General features: G+C 40.7%; 3 protein-coding genes across 4 annotated transcripts; 2 read left to right on the forward strand and 1 right to left on the reverse strand.

The window, feature by feature from the left end:
• Positions 1–6,777, forward strand: LOC135943672 (uncharacterized). Of its 2 annotated transcripts, none has more exons than XM_065490326.1 (14): positions 1–329; positions 920–1,213; positions 1,539–1,838; positions 1,890–2,106; positions 2,160–2,338; positions 2,521–2,976; positions 3,141–3,336; positions 3,391–3,806; positions 4,159–4,369; positions 4,427–4,578; positions 5,027–5,389; positions 5,531–5,624; positions 6,264–6,337; positions 6,521–6,777. In XM_065490326.1, the coding sequence occupies exons 1-14, from the start codon at positions 138–140 to the stop codon at positions 6,593–6,595; spliced, it is 3,219 nt and encodes a 1,072-aa protein (XP_065346398.1). In that variant the 5' UTR covers positions 1–137; the 3' UTR covers positions 6,596–6,777. The 2 variants fall into 2 exon arrangements, with proteins under 2 accessions (XP_065346398.1, XP_065346399.1); XM_065490327.1 differs by lacking the exon at positions 6,264–6,337 and adding an exon at positions 6,374–6,447.
• A 472-nt stretch (positions 6,778–7,249) lies between these two features.
• On the reverse strand, positions 7,250–8,879 carry mRpS22 (mitochondrial ribosomal protein S22). Its single transcript, XM_065490332.1, has 7 exons — positions 8,573–8,879; positions 8,353–8,516; positions 8,125–8,295; positions 7,927–8,070; positions 7,644–7,873; positions 7,482–7,587; positions 7,250–7,428 (listed from the first exon to the last, which is right to left on the reverse strand). Exons 1-7 carry the CDS (start codon positions 8,673–8,675, stop codon positions 7,318–7,320), a joined length of 1,029 nt encoding a protein of 342 aa, XP_065346404.1. The 5' UTR covers positions 8,676–8,879; the 3' UTR covers positions 7,250–7,317.
• Positions 8,880–9,017: 138 nt separating this feature from the next.
• On the forward strand, positions 9,018–14,626 carry LOC135943673 (uncharacterized). The gene is made up of 13 exons (XM_065490328.1): positions 9,018–9,360; positions 9,427–9,624; positions 9,691–9,821; positions 9,875–9,962; positions 10,021–10,179; positions 10,228–10,393; positions 10,446–10,611; positions 10,724–10,861; positions 10,947–11,039; positions 11,097–11,178; positions 11,643–12,440; positions 13,005–13,444; positions 13,793–14,626. The coding sequence occupies exons 1-13, from the start codon at positions 9,247–9,249 to the stop codon at positions 14,220–14,222; spliced, it is 3,003 nt and encodes a 1,000-aa protein (XP_065346400.1). The 5' UTR covers positions 9,018–9,246; the 3' UTR covers positions 14,223–14,626.
• The last annotated feature ends 1,044 nt before the right edge of the window (positions 14,627–15,670 follow it).

The raw sequence follows: 15,670 nt of genomic DNA on the forward strand, positions 1-15,670 counted from the left end.
GAAAGCAGCAGTCAGCAGTGAAGTGAGCGAGCAGTGATTTGCGTGGTAGAGCAAAACATGAGACTGCTGTTGTTATAAGAGGAACTTTGGCGAATTTGGGTTGTAACTTCCTCTGTCAGTTGATTTTGTCGAGAGCAATGGTGCGAACGGGCAGCAAAGCCCTGCTCCTGTCCCTCGTCACCGCCGCTTTGCTTTGTTCGGCCCTGGCGAACGAGGACACAGTGACGAATCAGCAAATCTCCAGCAAACTGTTGCAGTTCCTCCAAGGACAACAAGGCAACAGATACGATTTCAAGCAGGATGCCGACGTCTTTGAGACTCAGTTGGTCGTAAGTTTCGAAGTTTGCCTGTTGAATCTTAGAGTGAAAGAATGATTTTCATGAATTGCGTCGCAGCTTGGTACTAAAATCAATATTATTGGCTGTCTTCACAATGTTTGTTTATGTACTGCTTTGAAAATCATGACATGTTTTCCTCTGCAGAATACATAACTAGGGATCAATAGTTCAACTTTTTTTTGCAATTATATGAATTGGAATTTAAATCATTTATTGGTCAATAAATAATAACTGCGCACATAATATTATTGCCCTTGAAGAATAAATTTTTAATGTAATTATATTTTTAATCTTTTTCTATTGGTCATTGCCAGAGATGAGTTTTAATTTCACAACCATACAACTCATAGTTTTACTCAGCTGGTTGAAAGAAAAGATAAAACTATTTCTTGGAAATAGCTTTTAATTATCTTCTTCGTTTATGTATTTTTTTTCTTAAACTTGAATTTTACCAAATTTAATTTTAAATTTATTTTGAGCCTGTTGTTCTACTTGATTCACAAATTTTTACAACGCCATATAATATCTCATCCAGAATAGCAGATTAAAAAAATCTATGGTTGCTTTCATCTCATTTTTAGGGTGACACGACCTTTTTCCTGGCCGAATTGAGTCCCAAATGCAAGGACCCTGAAGATGCCCTGTGCATCGAGACGGGAATGGTGTGTCAGGGTGGCATTCTGGCTGGTGAGGTGTCGGACGTCAAGTGCTTCATTCGCGAATCTGACCCTCCGGCGCCCCAGTACAAAGAGGGCTACCTGGTCAAGCACTCCAACAACTTCGTCTCCAAAATTCTGGACGACGGCCTTATGAAGCTGCAGAGAGACACCGGCCGCAAGAGAAAAGTCATTGACATCTTGTCCGTGAAGAAAAGGGTAATTATTTTAATAGGGTTTTGTTTTCTAGAGGCTTATCTACAAATAGTCTTGAATTTACAATCACTTAAGAGGTTTATTGTGTTAGTCAGCTATTTATAATCACCTCCTGTTAATTATTACTATTTTTTAAAAATAATATCTCCCTCCAGCTGGTAAAAATTGGATTAAATTACTGTAAATATGAAACTATTTTTATTAAATCTGGCTATCAAACCAAATATTTATTTTATATTTATGAAAAATGGCTTCAATTCATGCCATTCAGGGGCCTTTAAGACAAACTTAAGCTCCCTTTTTCTAACTCTCCTAATTTTATAATTAGGAAACCTCTGCTGGAACCGAGGTTTACATCACTTCCAAAGTGACCGCTGGAACCGGCGACGTCATGGAGCTGGAAGTGTGCGAGCTCTCTTCAACCCTCGGCGCCCCTGGCACGATGCAAGTGATGGAGATGGAAACCACCTGCTTTGCTTTGTCAGACGACTTTTCGTCCGCAGGAAACAAGATGCTCACTCCTGACGAGATCAAGTCTCAAATCAACTGGGCCCTGGAGAACATCAACTCTGATACTGATTCCGTTTTTAACTTCACTGTCCACGATACCCTGGAGGCCTCTGAAATAGTACGACTGTTTTAAACGCGGCTCCTGCAAATTAAATTTGTCCCTTTTAAGATGACTCACGGCTCTGGAGGAACCACAACCTTGCTCAAACTGGAGTTGTCTGCGACCAGATGTCCCAAGGACGCTCGCGGGCTGCAGTGGCAGTGCGAGCCAAAGGGACAGCCTTACTTCTGCACCCTGTCAACCTGGTCCAGGCCTTGGAAGAATGATATTCTGCTCTCTCGCCCTTACTGCAAGCTCATGCCCACTGCCCCTGATGCCAGAAAAGGTTTGCTGTCTTTTTAATTTGGATGAAAAGTCGTTTTAATGGTCAATAATTAGCTGATTTTGTTGGGGATGCAATCAAGCGCCCTGGCTACTGCACCGGCTGCCTTCAGGAAGTGAACAAAGAGGATGAAAAGGTTACTGAACTTGCCAACTCTGCTGTGAATGACATAAACGCTGGACAGTTGGTCTCCAGTCCGCATAAACTCGTCAGGGTGCTGTCCGCCCACCGACAGGTACAATAAACAATTAAAATCCACAATTATTACACAATTGGGAAAGTCCCCAAGTGTTTTTAAGTACTTAGATCTTTTTATTTTACGTACTCAAAATAAAAACTAAAAAATAAGAAATAAATCGTAGCTGTCAAACATGGAGCACTTTCTCATTTTTTTATTAATCCAAAAAATATTTAAAGGTGATTAACGGTGTCCGCTACGTTTTGAACGTCGAACTGACGCCCTGCCTGCAAGAGACTGAGCCTTGTGAAGTGGCCGAGGGGGCTGAGAGCACTTTGACATGCCGCGTTGAGGTCATCGAAGGTGCCGTCGACAGGAAGAGGAAACTCTCCAGCGCCCTGTGCAAGCCGATCAATGAAGTAACGACCGTTGAGCCTGAAGTGACCGAGCCATCCCCTCAGGAGCGAGAAATTTACAGCGAAGAAGACAAGTCAGAGGAGGCCCAGCAGTTTGCTGAAGTTCCTCAGACAAGGGCGAAACGATCAAACCTCTTGGGCAGCCCTGAACCCATCGATTTGGAGAAGGAAGGCGATAAGATGAGGGAACTGGCTGAAATGGCCCTCAAGAATATTGATGACATTGACGACGATGTCAGCAGAAGGAAGCTGATTGATGTTATTGAAGCGAAAAAACAGGTTTGTAAACACCAGTACTTGGGATTAATTGCCAGCTAAACCAATTGATTGGAAAACATGTACTTGTGGTGGCTGGAATAAAGTTAAAAAATTGCAGAACATACACTTTTAACTCTCCTTTGCCTTTTTTGTTCTCATGAATATTTTCCTCTTTCTAAATTCAGCTTGTAAATGGCGTTTTGTACCATCTGTCCATGCGAATTGCGGTGATGCCCCCTTGCGACAACGGAGGTGAGGACTGCATCGCCGGCGACTCCCTTCCCACGCTCCTCTGCAAGGTGCAGGTGCACCAGTCCCAACCTGACACGCCCAGAGGCAAACCAACGACCAAGGTCATGCGATCGGAATGCGAACCCGAGGGTATGGAATCAACCAATCAGTCCGTGAATTTAACCCAATGTCATTTATCAACAGGCGCCTTTGAAGTGCACGAGGCTGAAAATCCTGGCGTCGCACCTGCGACAAGTGGAAGAACCAAGCGTGGTTTAGTTGGTGGCGTGTCACCAGCCGACGCGAACGACCCTAAATTCAAAGAAATCGCCGATCACGCCGTGCTTGAGCTGGACAAAGGAACCAACGCACTCTACCACAGAACAGTTGTCAAAATTGTCTCTGCCAGGCAGCAAGTGGTTTCTGGAGCTTTGTACTACCTGAAACTGGAGCTTGGCTACAGTGACTGGGCAAAGAACACGCCCAAGCCGACCAAAATCCAGCTGACTGAAGGCTCAGAAAGGGAAATTTGCGACGTCCAGGTGTGGGATCGACCCTGGTTGAATGCAAGGGAGGTGACTAACTTTACTTGCACACAGTCTGTGTCGAGGACAAGGCGGGTGAGTTGTTTTTAGAAAATTTTTAATTGGACTTTTGTGACTCATTAAATACAGTGCAACTAGATGCATTGATATAAATAGATAAATATAATGGGACTATTAAATTTCAAAGTTAAATAAAGATGAGCTAGCTCTAGTAAAATTTGAAGAGAAAAAATAATCTGCGTGTTCTTTTTACTGTTGATCAAGCTGTTTGGGAGTTTGAGTCTACTGAAGAATTAATTTATGAATTTTTTCTTTAAAAAATCTGGTCCATTAAAATTTCCTTCCATCAAATTAAGAGACATTAAAATTATTCTATTCTCTTTAAATAAGTTTTTAATGAAAAAAAATTATTTATTGTCATTTGCAGTCTGTCGGAAAGATTGGTGGAGGCACCCATGACATCCATGTTGGAATTTTCCTCAAGTACATTGAGCGTCACGGCAAACATTACGAATCAGAGGAAGAATTCCACAGGCGATACCGCATTTTCCGCGCCAACATGAAGAAGATCCAGTACCTGCAGGAAACCGAGCAGGGCACCGCCAAGTACGGGCCAACCAGATTTGCCGACATGACAAGTAAAATTGATGATGAAATCTTTCAAATGATTTTAATTAATGTGATATTTGTGTCAGGCGAGGAGTTTAAGCGAAACTACCTAGGACTCAAACCCACTTTTGAAAAGAAGGGAAAGCTCATCATGAAGAAAGCTATTATTCCGAATATTACCCTCCCTGATGAGTTCGACTGGCGCAACTACAATGCTGTCACTCCAGTTAAAAATCAGGTTTGTTGAAAAATAAATGGGGGGTTCCCAACCTTGTCCTAAAACAAAACTTGATTTTGTTCTCAAAAGATAAATATTTAAAAACTTGGTCAGTTTCTTTTAATTTTTTGTTTGGTTGATAAATAAAATCGGCGTATCGGTTTAGAACTGCAGCTCAGTTATCACGTTAAAATATTTGGACTATATAAAAAGGTTCAGGAGAGCAAATATTTTGAATTTCAGCTCATTCAAGCTAAATTAGAAGCAACCTGCCTGAGAGAAAATTGGATTAAAACGCCATCAACCCATATGAGAATAAGAAATTAGTTTTGAAATTAATTTTGCACAGTCATTCTCCTCTTAATTATTAATTCCAAAGAGATGAAAACCGTGCTCTTGGAGGGTTTTTATTTTTCCACAGTCCCATCCTGTTTGCAACAGCCTTGTTGAATAATTATTCACATTTTAGGGTCAATGTGGATCTTGCTGGGCTTTCTCAGTCACTGGCAACGTCGAAGGTCAGTGGGCCATCCGCAAGGGAGAACTTCTCTCCCTTTCTGAGCAGGAGCTGGTCGACTGCGACAGCCTGGACAGCGGCTGCAACGGAGGTTTGCCTAGCAACGCCTACGAGGCTCTCTTGAACATCGGTGGTCTGGAGACTGAAACCGACTATCCATATGACGGCAAGGACGAAAAGTGCCACTTTGACAAGACCGAGGTGCGCGCTACCGTCACTGGCGGAGTGAACATTACTTCAGACGAAGACAGCATCGCCAAGTGGCTCGTCAAGAACGGACCTATCTCTATAGGCATCAATGCGAATGCCATGCAGGTTGGTTTTACCTTAAAAAATTAATTTAACTGAGGTTTCCTGAATTGACGCCCTTTCTCTTATATTCAAATGATGTATTTGTGACTGATTGTGAGACTAAACAAACATCATAATAAATGATAATAATTATTCTTCTTTCAGTTCTACTTTGGAGGCGTGTCTCACCCTCCAAAATTCTTGTGCAGCCCCAAGGACCTTGATCACGGAGTCCTCATTGTCGGCTTTGGTGTTCACAGTGAGTTATTGGTCTTTTTTTACAAGGACTCCTTATTAGCAGAATTCAGTAAAATTTGCATAAAAAAACTCAAGTTAAAATTGGTAGACTTGGGAATTGTTGCCAGTTTTCAAAACATGCGATAATTCTTAATTTTTCATTAAGTTTAAAACCCAGATTTCATTTTGTGAATTCCGACTTAAAAGGAACAAAAATTCGTCTTGTCGGAATTTGATCTTTTTTTCTTTAATTTAGTATCAAGCCAAAATATTATTTGTTAATCTGCCTCTATATAAAGTTTCAAAAATATTTCTTGAACTCTTCTTGTGGTACAATATTAAGAGATTTTTGTCCATCAAATTAGCGATTTAAATGCATTTATTTTTATAACCAAAGAATTTAAAAAAGTTAATTACAGTTCCAAAAAGATAACCAACACCGATTTTTAAAGCCAGTTTGAAGTCTCTTTGATTAATAAAATACCAAGTCTACATAACAATTGGCCAAGAAATAAAAAATTTCTCATTCGACTCTGATAAGGACCCACTTTTCGCTTTGGGGACGTATATCCAAACGGCTGGCCACCTAAATCATCTACTAATACCCATTCCCATGAGTGTGTGCGCTAACAAAGGCCCTGTTCTATTGTTGTTCCAACAGCAACCTCTATCCGCCACCGCAAACTCCCTTACTGGATCGTGAAAAACAGCTGGGGTCCCAAATGGGGTGAAAAGGTAAGCTAGACACTGATTTTTGCGCCTTTTTTTCAGCGTATCCGCTGTTCAACAAGACGCTCCCCTTCTGGACTGTAAAGAACAGTTGGGGACCGCAGTGGGGCGAACAGGTACCAAAGCGGCTAAATTTTGCATTGCTTAAACATTTTAAAGGGCGTGGATTTATTTAAATTTTTCTTCCAGGGTTACTACCGAGTGTACCGCGGTGATGGAACCTGTGGTGTCAACATGATGGCCACCTCGGCCACGGTGGAGTAAGAAGCTTAGCTGGGGTAAAAAATAGCAAGTTTTGTGGGATCAATTGTTTCCGTGCCAACGTAATTACAGAACAAAACGAATTTCTTTAGATCTGACATAACTACTTGTGATCAAAATATATATTGATATAATCTCTGTGACGTTACAGTTTTAATAAAGCTATTCTAATTATTATTTGTCAATCTTTGAGTTTTAATTGCAATAACAAATCATAATACTGTTGCTAGCCTCCAAATGGGAGAACGAAGCGTGCTACCGTTGGTGGCGTGTCGCCTACCAGCGCGAATAGCCCAGAAATCTAAGAAATCGCCGATCAAAACACCAAGTTTCAAAGATAAAATTTCCAAAAAAGTTTGATTGACGTGCCTTTTAATGAAAATGTTCTAAACTTCTTTATAACAATTGTAATAATCCTTTACTGGCAAGTGAAGAACAACTGGTGTGCAACATGTGGAGAAACGGTCAGCTAAACCCACTCTTTTCGAAAAAAATTACCTGGGAATTTACTGTTTTGCAAGATCTCAGGAATAAAAAGAACGGTTGCAACCTAATTGGGGCAAATACTATGTACCGAAACGTCAACAATAATTGCAACACCTAAATCTAGAGATTATAAGATAAATCTCAGTTTGTGACAAAAAAAAATGTGAAATATCTGTGTAACGCACAAATTTTAATAGTTATTATTTTAGACAAACTTTTGATTTTAACTGTACACACTTTTAGCTGTTGTGGACTGACAGCAGTTCTTGTCTCTGAAGGGCTGTCTGTTCAAAAGTTTCAATCGCGAGACTCAAAGCTCCCTGCTTCAGGCTGTCTGTGTTTGTGTAGTTCTGAAATAATTTTTAATTATTTTCTACTTCAATTAATAAATATTGTGGTTTACCTTGATGAATTCCATGTGGTTGTTGCCATCAAACTGGACATTTATCGACTTCGAGTCCTGATGAATGATGTGGAGCAATTGAATAGCGCGAACAGCATCGTCAATTCTTAAAATATGAATTTTTAAATCTAATTTTGAATAGGATTTAAACTTGATGTGTACCTTTCCTTCTGCAAACACTCTAAAACCAGATTATCGATCTGCTTGTTCCAAGCAAGGTGGAACGCCAACGGTCCAAAATGTCTGGTCGATCGCAGTTTATCAAAGGACTTCTTCTCGTTGATTGTTTCATACGTTTTCTGAGTGATCTCGATATATTTTGGGTGGTTTGGCTCGAATTGGACGCAGGCCCTGTCCAGGATGAATACGTACTCTTCTCTTTTCATAAGATCCTGAGATTAAAAACGTGAAAAACATGCTTTATCACTACATTTTTCAGCATTACATCAAAATATTCAGGCTCAAACATCTTGGGCAGCGTCCATTTCCTCCCTGGGAACGGGAAATAGACCTGATTGATATTATCTCGCTCCTCCCAAGTCACTTTGCTCAAAGTGCCGTCCGGTTCTCTTTTCACAATCAGTCGGTCCTGCAGTAAAATTTAGTTAAGTTTGAATTATATAGAAATTAGAAGAAACTTTACATGATCTGATTTTCCGAATGTGATGTCTGTGAAAACGTAGGTCGAGTTGTCAGGATCGTAGCCCTTTAAAATCGGATCCCTAGCGAGCACTTCAGGATTTTCTTTTCTTGCCAGCAACACTGGAGGCATCTGCAGTTTCTCGGCACTTTGCTGCACTGCTTTATTACGCGCCTAGAATTATATTGCAAATTTATTTTTATCGCTTAAGTTGTCTTCTTTCAATATTACAATTTCCACTTCCTCGTCTGTCATGAATTTGTATTTTGGAGTGCCAAGTTTCTCCTGGTATCTTTTAATCTCAAAGACCTTGCCCAAATTTACAGCCGTTAATTCTTTCAGCAAACTCTGGACTTCTGGAGAAATAAATGTCTGACTAGGGTCCCTCTCAACTCCTGAAATTCATTAGTCCGTTATTATTTGTCGGAAATTATTTACTGTCCATACTAACCACTGTTCATCGCATCGGAATCTTTGGAAAAGTGTCTCACTACCTTCAAATGATTTCTTGCCTCAGTTCTGAGAGCATGCCGCAGTAACCTCATCCCAATCATGTTTGGATTTTATGAATAAAAATTACGCAGGATGAGTGCACAACAAAATTTTGTAAATAAACTGGCGAACCAATTAAATAGAAAAATAGCCCTGAAATCTATCAAACAGTGTCGACGTTTTATCTGAAAGCTGCAAAATATTTGGTTTTCGGTATTGTTGATAGAAATCACATGTTCATTTTTGAGTCGAGCTCTTCAGGGGCAGCGGCAGCAAGCACCAACGTAACAAAATCAAAATAATGGCCAGAGATCCTTTAGGTCATGCTGGTACAACTGCGAAGTGACGGTTTGTTTTACAGCTTATCTGGATTCGACCTTGCGTTCCGATTGGTTGGACGAAACGTTTTGACCAATCTGCTGCTCCAATTAATTTTGCCCGCCAATGGGAGCAGAGCGATAAAATTCTAGTTTTGAGCGGAATTCTGTCGCGGTGTCGCCGCTAAATCGTTGCTCGAGCTGTTACCTTGCAACTGGTGACGATGTTGAAGGGATTACATTTTTAGTTATTTCGCCGATTTTTTGAGTTGAAGGCACCATAAATTCACACGAAACAAGGTGACGGAATTCCACGATGCACGTTTTTTCGCTGGAAAACAGGGAAATCCTCCTGGGTCACCTGGAAAAAGAACTGCAGAGAAGATTGGGAGTGAAGGCCAGTGCTTTGAAAATTAAAAAAGCTAAAAAGGTATGTCCAGCGTTTGATTATTTAAGTGAGCGTGATATTTGATTTGAATTTGCTGTTTTCTTCCAGCGTCACTCAACGCTGAAGACAAGAATTTTCCAGCGTCCCTTGGAGGCTCTTCCAAAACAACCAATTTTGCTGAAGTCAGGAGGAGTTGTTGACGTGCCTTGTTTTGTTGTTGATTTGTGCCAGGAAATCGGAAAGCACTTGGACACTGAAGGGATCTTTCGAAAAGCAGGCTCATCCACAAGGCAGAAAGAAATTAAGGCATGGCTGTCTTTTTGTTAATACATACCTGCCAAGAATTTTGTTATTTTTTTCTCCCATTTTTAGACGCACTTTGAAGCCGGTGGAACAGTTCAGGAAAACTTCCATGAAGTTGATTTGGCCAATGTTCTAAAACATTTCCTTCGGGAGTTGCCAGAGCCGCTAATTTCTCCTGCATTTCAAGATGTTCTCTCAAAGTATTATTTATTTTAAAATAATCTACTTGATATTAAAATTTATTCAATTGCAGGGCTCAGAAGCAAAGCAATGAATTCATGATTTTGCTGTGCACGTTGCTACCAGCATCTCATTTGCACCTGCTGGCCTTTTTGACTGAGGTAAATTATTCAGCCTTGGTGGAAAATACCATCATTTTACCTTTTTTTCTTTTAATAGTTTCTTCTTGACGTGGCCTCTTTCTCCAAGTGCAATTTGATGCCCGCCAGTAATCTGGCAATCGTCCTTTCCCCTTCATTTATGCCCATTTCAGAGCACCGCCACGACAAGCTGACAAATCATGCTCTGCAGCATGATAACAACATCCGGATCCTCGAGGTGCGTGTTTTTCAAACGTCAGGATTTTTAACCTTATCGAGATTTCAGGTCCTAATTAACGAGTCCAAAGACATTGGAGAGATCCCAATGGCCCTGGGTTACCAGCTTGGCCTAATTGACGACGAAAAGTCTGATGAAGTCGCCAGCAATGCCAGCATGGACTCTGTGAGCTCCAAAACCAAGCCAAGGAAACGACGCAGTGGCTCTTTGACAAGTAATTATTTGCTTACTAAAATTAGAGGGAAATTACTGAATTTATTTTCTAGAAATGTTCAATGGAATTCGGAAAATCGTTGGTGGCGGTGGTGCTCGACCCCCATCACCCACCGAAACAGAAACTCCGTGCAAAGCTGTGCACACACCTGTCATCAAATCAACCAAAAAACGGAAGGCTGATACGCCTGCACCAGTAGCCATGTCAGCTAAAATGAAGTATGTAATTTTTCTTCGTACTGCACATAATTTTGCCTGGTGTTTTCCTTTTTTATGTGTGGTAACTCGAGTAGATAGACGCTTGCACGAATTGTGTGAATTTGTGTTGCAGATTAGATGTACTGCACTCTATTCCTGACGGCGTGCTGCTGTCAAGCACACCTTTCAAACCAGTCAGTATGAAGCCAATGCCCTCTGATACGCCCGCTAAGTCGCACTTAACTATTACCCCCATTCTTAAGCCCAAAAGGTAAGGTCTCACTGCTCTAGAAGTGTGTGTGCGTATCTAGATTTAGGAGATGAACATTATATTAACTCGGTGCTTTTAATTCCAGCCCTCCAAAACCGGTGAAAAAGAGTCCTCACCCTCAGGGAATTAAAGTCAAACAGAAAAGTAGATTTTTCACTCCTCGTTCAAAGTCTGAAAGGTAATTTTATACTAATTTGTGTGGAAACTGGTTTTTAATTTGATCTTTATTCTTAAGCATTTTGCAAAGAGTGATGGGACAGCCAGAGCTGAAGAAGCCTCGTCTGAGTTTTGGCTCAAAGAAGACCTCAAAGAAACAGGTATGAAAATTGTGTTTCTTTTTCGTGATTATGGTTTAGTGGACTTGCCATTAAAATTTGGGCTTTCTTGGAAGTTGCCACCATTTTTTTCATCCCACAGTTCTAATTTAAAGAAAGTTTTTCAAAATTTTCATGGTTTATGAGAGAAAACTAATGTGGTAGATTCATTGCGATTTAAGGATTAGAAAAAAGTGGTTGAAAATTCACAGCCCTCGGTTACAAGGATTTAAACACCACTCCTTATTAGTATGTTGAAAATAAATAAAATTGCTGCCGTTGTAATGGATTTGTGGAGCAAACCCTAGAAACAAATTGTGAAAACACGCAATTCTAGTTTAAAAAGGGACTCTGAGCTTTCATATTTTGATTTTTGCCCTCTTTTTTCAGCAACAATTTTATTATAGTATTTAAAGATTAAAAATTCAATCCATCGAATATGATTTTAAGAACTTCAACAATTTCAGCTGGTGAAAGCTCCAAACTTGTCCCCGCCCAAGTCAGAAGTTGAGCCTAAAGTGGAGCCAGCGCCACCAGTTTCGCGGACACTGCGGCGCAAGAAAAGCTGGAGCTCGCTGAGTGGTTCCCTGGGCCGAAACATGCGCCGTTTGGCTCCGATAACTTTCTCAGACACCCCTCTACTGTCGTCTCCCTACGCCCCGCGTCTGCGAGGAAAAATTCCAGAAGGCCTGGGAGGGGCGACGGCCATGGTCGACCTGTCGCCAGCCCTGAACCTGCAGTCGCAGTACGATGAAATCAAAAACAAAGTGGCCTCTCTGGAGAGCCAGCTGAACCAAGTCCTGAGCCAGGCGCAGCAGCAACAGCAGCCAGAGGAGATGGACACAAATGGCCACACGGCCAGCTTCGTCCAGACCGAGTACGAGAAGACCATTGAGGACGCCGAGCCCTTCAACACCTGCCAGACGACGGACCAACTGGCCAAACGTCTTAGCAGGGAGCTGAAAATCCGCCGCTCGGCCGAGAACAGGATCATCCGCTCGCCCAGTGCGAGGAAAATCGGCACTTTGCGGCGCAGGTCCAAGGAGACCGGCCGCATCGTGAAGACTAATTCAAGCACTAGGCTGTCCAGAAGTCCGCAGAGGAGCGTCACCGGCACCGGCCAGACAAGCAGGAGTCTGCAGAGGGGCCGCCCCAATAGCATTACCTCTGGGCTGACCCAGCCAAGCCCTGGCCAACTGCAGCGGCAAAATGCTCCCTCTGAGAGCAATCTGTGCTCCGCTGTCGCATCAAGCAGCACATCACAGGTACGTGGGTGGAATGCTGTAAATTTGCTTCTTTCAGTTTGTGCATTCATTTATTTATCATTTTTAACTATCGAAGAAGGATGGGAGGAAGTAATTTGATTTCTTCTGTTCTTAAATAATAGAAATTTGGAATTATATTTTCTCAACAATGATTAAATTAGTAGTTCAAGTACCTTTAGGATCAGTGTAAATGTATGATTATATAAAAAAATTCCTGGGTATCTGTTTTAGTGCACGCTGTGGATAGTTTTTTTATTATCTATTTATTAAACTTCAAGTAAAATAATATAGATGAAATAGAAGGCATTTTATTCATTTATTTAATGTAATCTCGAAAACTAAAAAAATTAAATTGATGAAAATTCGCAAATTAAAATTTATAATAATTTTAATATCAAACACATACAGCAATTAATTAAATATATTTGTGGAAAATAATGAAACATAGCTTATAAATGAATCATCTATTAACATTTCTTCTTAACTTTGAGTACTGCTTTTTAATTTTTTCTTCTTCACGCCTGCTTGTATACACTTAATTTATAATTATTTTTGTATTTTTAGCAAGTGTCAACGCCTGTGGTGACTGAAAAGGTCGCTTGGCCGACGGCAGAGCAGACCAAGTCGCCTAAGTTCGCCATTCCCATGTCTTCCGTGAGGGGCATGTCGACTCGAAGCGCCGTGCGCAAGGCCTCCTCGTTCCACGCGCCAGAGTCTCCAATGAGCCATCTTCACGTGCGAAAGACGCCGAGCTTCCGCAACGCCAGCAGCCAGGACGAGTCGTGGCTGGATGCCAAGTCCTTCCTCAGCCACAACACTCCCAGTAAACTCGACTCGGTCGGCCGGCCCTCGATCGCTGAGATCAAGAACAAGAGGGCCGGCATGGTGTTGGCCAGTGTCAAGCTGTTTGAAACCAGTCCTGTGGAGGAAAAGCGCAAGGGCGGCGCTAAATCCAAAGATACATCCCCTCTCATCAGCCCAAAGTCGAAAAGCCCAAAGAAAAGGTAATTTGGAAAATATTGATGCGTATGTTTATTTACAAAGGAGAACCTGCAGGGATCGTTCCGCTCTGACATGCCAATTTTTTCCTTCTATAGACCCTAGAACAAAATTAAAGTCACAGACCATCAAAAATAAATTTCTGTTGGCTTAACTAAAACATCACTCTTTAAAGTATCATAATTTTGTATTTTATTTTGTGGCTATTAATTCAAACGATTTGTCTTGAGTACCTCCGTAAATAACTATAACACATTTTTTAACGTTAAATAATTTTTAAAAGTTTTTTTAATAATCAAAAGTTAGACATTTGTATGCATCATGCAATATATTTTTCCTCTTTCATTTTTCAGGCTCAGTGCTGGTTGGAAGCCGACAAATACAGTCACCCCAGAGCGCAGGCGGTCAGCAAACTTCCCCCGTCGTTCAGTAACCCAGGAAAAAGAGAACGTCTCCTCGCCCTGCGACACCCTGAAAGCCATCAAAACCCAGTTCTCCCCGAAAATGGAGCTGCCAATGTGTCTGAAGGAGACGATCTATGACGTGTGCACCCCGAAAGTGCCGCAAGTGAAGTCTCCCCTGGCCGCCGTGGACGTCAACAAAATCAACCCCTCGACACCAAAGCAATGCCCCACGATCAAGAGGCCGCTCAGCGTGAGACCTGTCGCGGCCAGTGCCTTCAAGAGAACCCCGTACCAGTCTTACGCAACCCCGTGCGGCGCCACGCCTGTCTCAGTCAGAAGATCTCCGCGGTTGAACGGGGTTGCCCTGACATTCTCTTAACAAGTCTGTAAAATACAATATGATATGCTCAATTCTTATGGTTAATCCAGCAGTTTTTATTACTTTGCGTGTGGATTTCATTGATTCATTTGAAGATGTTTTACTGCCAAAATGCTGTTGCACTTATGCCAGAATCCTCATGAATTTTACATCTCTGTTGGAAGTCTCACTGGCATTCAGGCGCTGCGCAGCGTAGAGTCATTCCCATTGAAATCTTTTTGTTAGCCATAAGTTACGAGGTAAGAATCTCATCATTTTAGACTTTATTATTTCCTTTGATCTTTCATTTACTTAAAATCAAATGATCTGATTTTTGTTCTGTTCTTGCCAATATCTAAACTTAAAATATTAACACTTATTATTTTTGGTCACTTTTTGCAAACAACTGTAAAATAATATTGTTTTAATAAAGTGCCATCATCTCAATATAAAATTGATCTAATATTTTATTTTTGGAACTGCGGGAGAATATTTTTCAATCCTCTCTCACCCAGCAGGCCTGCCGAGATCGCCGGTATAAACACCATCGAGACTATTGGCCACCCACAAATATAACAATTTTATTGGTGCCTCGACACCTTCCTCTTTCAGGAGAGGTATCAGAGAGCGGTGAAACACCTGTACAGATTATTTGGAGCGTAATGATCGTCCAGTGTGGAAGATAATTGTGACTTAAGGTCCTCAGGACTATAACTGGACTTGAAACAGATCGAATTAGCAGGTAAAACAAGGAAATAAAATTATTTTTAATATAAAATGGCTTCTCAATATAGGAGAGAGCGCAAAAAATCTGATTTTGCCACACTATCTTGATAAATTTTAAGAATTGTCACATGAATTCATTAGTAACAGCAAAATTCCACTGTTAGACGATTGGGATTATGAAATATTATTTTCTCTGTAATTAAAAATATTTTTACATCTTACACGCGCATCTCTGTCATAGAGTCTATGATGCCAAAAGCCTTTCAAAAGTTAGTTCCCTGATTAAGCTCAAAAATAGAGTGGTCACTTTTGTGATTGTTGTTTTAACCCCACTTTAGCGCAATACATATAAGAACAAAATGCATCATTTTCGAACATGCACAAATTGGATGTTTTTTACCCAAATCTTTTCTATAAATAATTGTATTCTTTATAATACTTCAATCTTTTTATATCTTCTTTAAATTTAACTGCTGACACATTTTCTCTAATAATCATTTTTATAAATATGTAGAGCGAAAACTTTTAATATTGCAAATTAATTCATTTAATTGAGCTCGATATTTTTAGGGGAAAATTCGGTAAAATAATAAAAATATTTCAATTACGTACATAATATGAAAAACCTTTTTTTGAAAAAATAATATTAGCTGCGCAGATAAATACCACAAACGGACAAAAGTTGCAAAACCTTGCGGTAAATACGGGATGTAAATACCACAAGCAGGATAAAAATACTTGTT

The sequence above is a fragment of the Cloeon dipterum genome, chromosome 4 (genome assembly GCF_949628265.1).
Source record: "Cloeon dipterum chromosome 4, ieCloDipt1.1, whole genome shotgun sequence".
Classification (NCBI taxonomy): domain Eukaryota; kingdom Metazoa; phylum Arthropoda; class Insecta; order Ephemeroptera; family Baetidae; genus Cloeon; species Cloeon dipterum.